At 51.4% G+C, this 2,057-nt stretch overlaps 1 protein-coding gene across 1 annotated transcript in view; it reads right to left on the bottom strand.

The window, feature by feature from the left end:
- Nucleotides 1-2,057, bottom strand: part of frem1b (Fras1 related extracellular matrix 1b) — a 42,737-nt gene that overhangs the window by 28,057 nt on the left and 12,623 nt on the right. Inside the window, 1 exon segment of the mRNA XM_065956268.1 lies at nucleotides 1,896-2,057. This exon segment is cut by the window's right edge and continues 106 nt beyond it. Within this exon segment, the coding sequence (XP_065812340.1) occupies nucleotides 1,896-2,057 (162 nt within the window).

Genomic DNA, 2,057 nt, shown 5'->3' with positions numbered 1-2,057 from the left:
GAGATCTCATGACCTCGGCCTCACAGCTTATAGTTGCTAGGTTACGAGAGTTAACCTCTATGCTGTGTCTGTTAGGTGTTTTAATGGCTCTGTGTGTTTTAATTAAAGAACACATCAGCAGCTCTCCATCTGCAGAATGTTCCAACAGTCCCATAAGTTTCTCCTCTGAGAAGCTGATATCAGGAAGTCCTGCCTCTGCTTGATTCTGATTGGTCAGTGAGGGTGTTTTTCAGGATGTTGAGCTCTGATAAGTTGAGCTGAACTGGTTTGAGTATCGACTAAAAAGCGCTTATTTTAAAGTCGGGTCTAAATCGTGTCAGCGTTATCATCGTGTGTCACGCTCTGGACGCAGGAGACAGACGACCTTCACTGAGTTTGGACTCTCTAAAGTCAGATTTCCTGCCTGAAGCCCTCTGGGGGGGGGGGAGGGGGGGGGGGGGGGGGGTCAAGATTAAAGTTATTTATGAAGATGTCTCGTTTAAAGTCAGCTCGTCACAGCTCTAACGAGGTGAAAACTCTCCTCTCTCTCTCTCTTCACGTCTAAAGCAGCCATGAAAGGTTAACTCCCTGCCTGAACCCCTCGGGGCTCCTGAGACCCCCCCCCCCCCCCCCCTCCCCCCCCTCCTAGCTGGTAGCATGAAAACCTGTTTGGGGACAGTGCATCTGCTCCCTGTGCACGGCGGCATGAAATGGCATAAGTCGCTTCAATCTGCTCGCCGCGCTCCTCGTCGGAGACAAAGAGGGCGAGTCGCGGCGCGCTGGGCTGGAAGGGACAGACGTGGACGGAGAGAGAGAGAGAGGGAGGCGGCAGCGGCAGCCATCGGCGCTGCCACGGCCCTCTGGCGAGGTGGCCACGGCCCCGTTTTACACCTGATTAGGAAACACATGCAGGGCCACTAGACATATGCTTCCCCCAGCCACACGGCGGTCCCAGGCGGACGGGCAACACATGGAGGAAAAAGGGCGGAAAAGGCCAGACGACGTTCTCCGGGAAATCCCAGGGCGGAGAGCGCCGGAATACCAGCACGGGATTAAAGGAGCGTGAAGTTAAAGAGAACACAGACGAGCAGAGTGAACAGTTACAGAGGGTCTCATGTTTTCATTTACAAAGACAAATTAGAGACTGAATACACACACACACACACACACACACACACACACACACACACACACACACACACACACACACACACACACACACACACACACACACACTAGTGTTGTGTACATGAAATCAGTCTTTTTGAAGGTCTAGGTCTCGTCTCAGAATCTAAAACATTTTTACTCAGACTTGTTTGGTCTCAGACCGGGCGGTAATTTGATTTTCAGTCCCGGGTTACGACCACATCTTGGTCTGTTGTTTAGATCCTTAAGTGTCTTGGTCTTGGTCTTGGTCTTGGTCTTGGTCTTGGTCTTGTCTTGGTCTCGCCATGCCTTGGTCTTGGTCTTGGTCTTGGTTTTGTCTCGGTCTTGCCCTGCCTTGGTCTTGGTCTTGGTCTTGGTTTTGTCTCGGCCTTGCCCTGCCTTGGTCTCGACCTCGGTCCCTAAATGTCTTGGTCTTGGCTCTGGTCTCAGCTCCAACACCCCCCCCCCCCACAGTTCCTAGTCGGAGTCAGTAGAAACATTCAAACTGGGCCCCTCCTCCTGATCTCATCGTTCTCATAACAACAACACAGGAGTCTACATCCTCTACATATTTACGAGCTTCATATGGAAGTGGTTCTGAAAGACTCTGACTTCATTCCTGTGACTCGTGTGGATAAATCTGTGTTTGTAGTTCCTCTCCGTCATTAGTCGTCCTCCAGCTCACGTGCTGCAGCTAATCAGGCATGTGGCGGCGGTGATTCGTTTTGTTGTTGTGCTCTGATCCAGCTGTTTCCTGGCTTCAAACTTACATTTCTAGCAGAGCAGAGGGGGTCGGATCCTTAAAGAACCTCAAAGATTCTTCAGCCCAAAAACACAGCAGTTCACAGTTTGAGGAAAAGCAGCTGCCACTCCACGCTCTGACAGGATCAGATAAGTGATGCTCACCTCTGACACTCAGGCGTCCGTGAAGA

Source organism: Labrus bergylta, chromosome 6, assembly GCF_963930695.1.
Source record: "Labrus bergylta chromosome 6, fLabBer1.1, whole genome shotgun sequence".
In the NCBI taxonomy this organism is placed as follows: domain Eukaryota; kingdom Metazoa; phylum Chordata; class Actinopteri; order Labriformes; family Labridae; genus Labrus; species Labrus bergylta.
The sequence above is the reverse complement of the archived record's forward strand: the minus strand, read 5'-3'. Positions and strand labels throughout refer to the sequence as shown.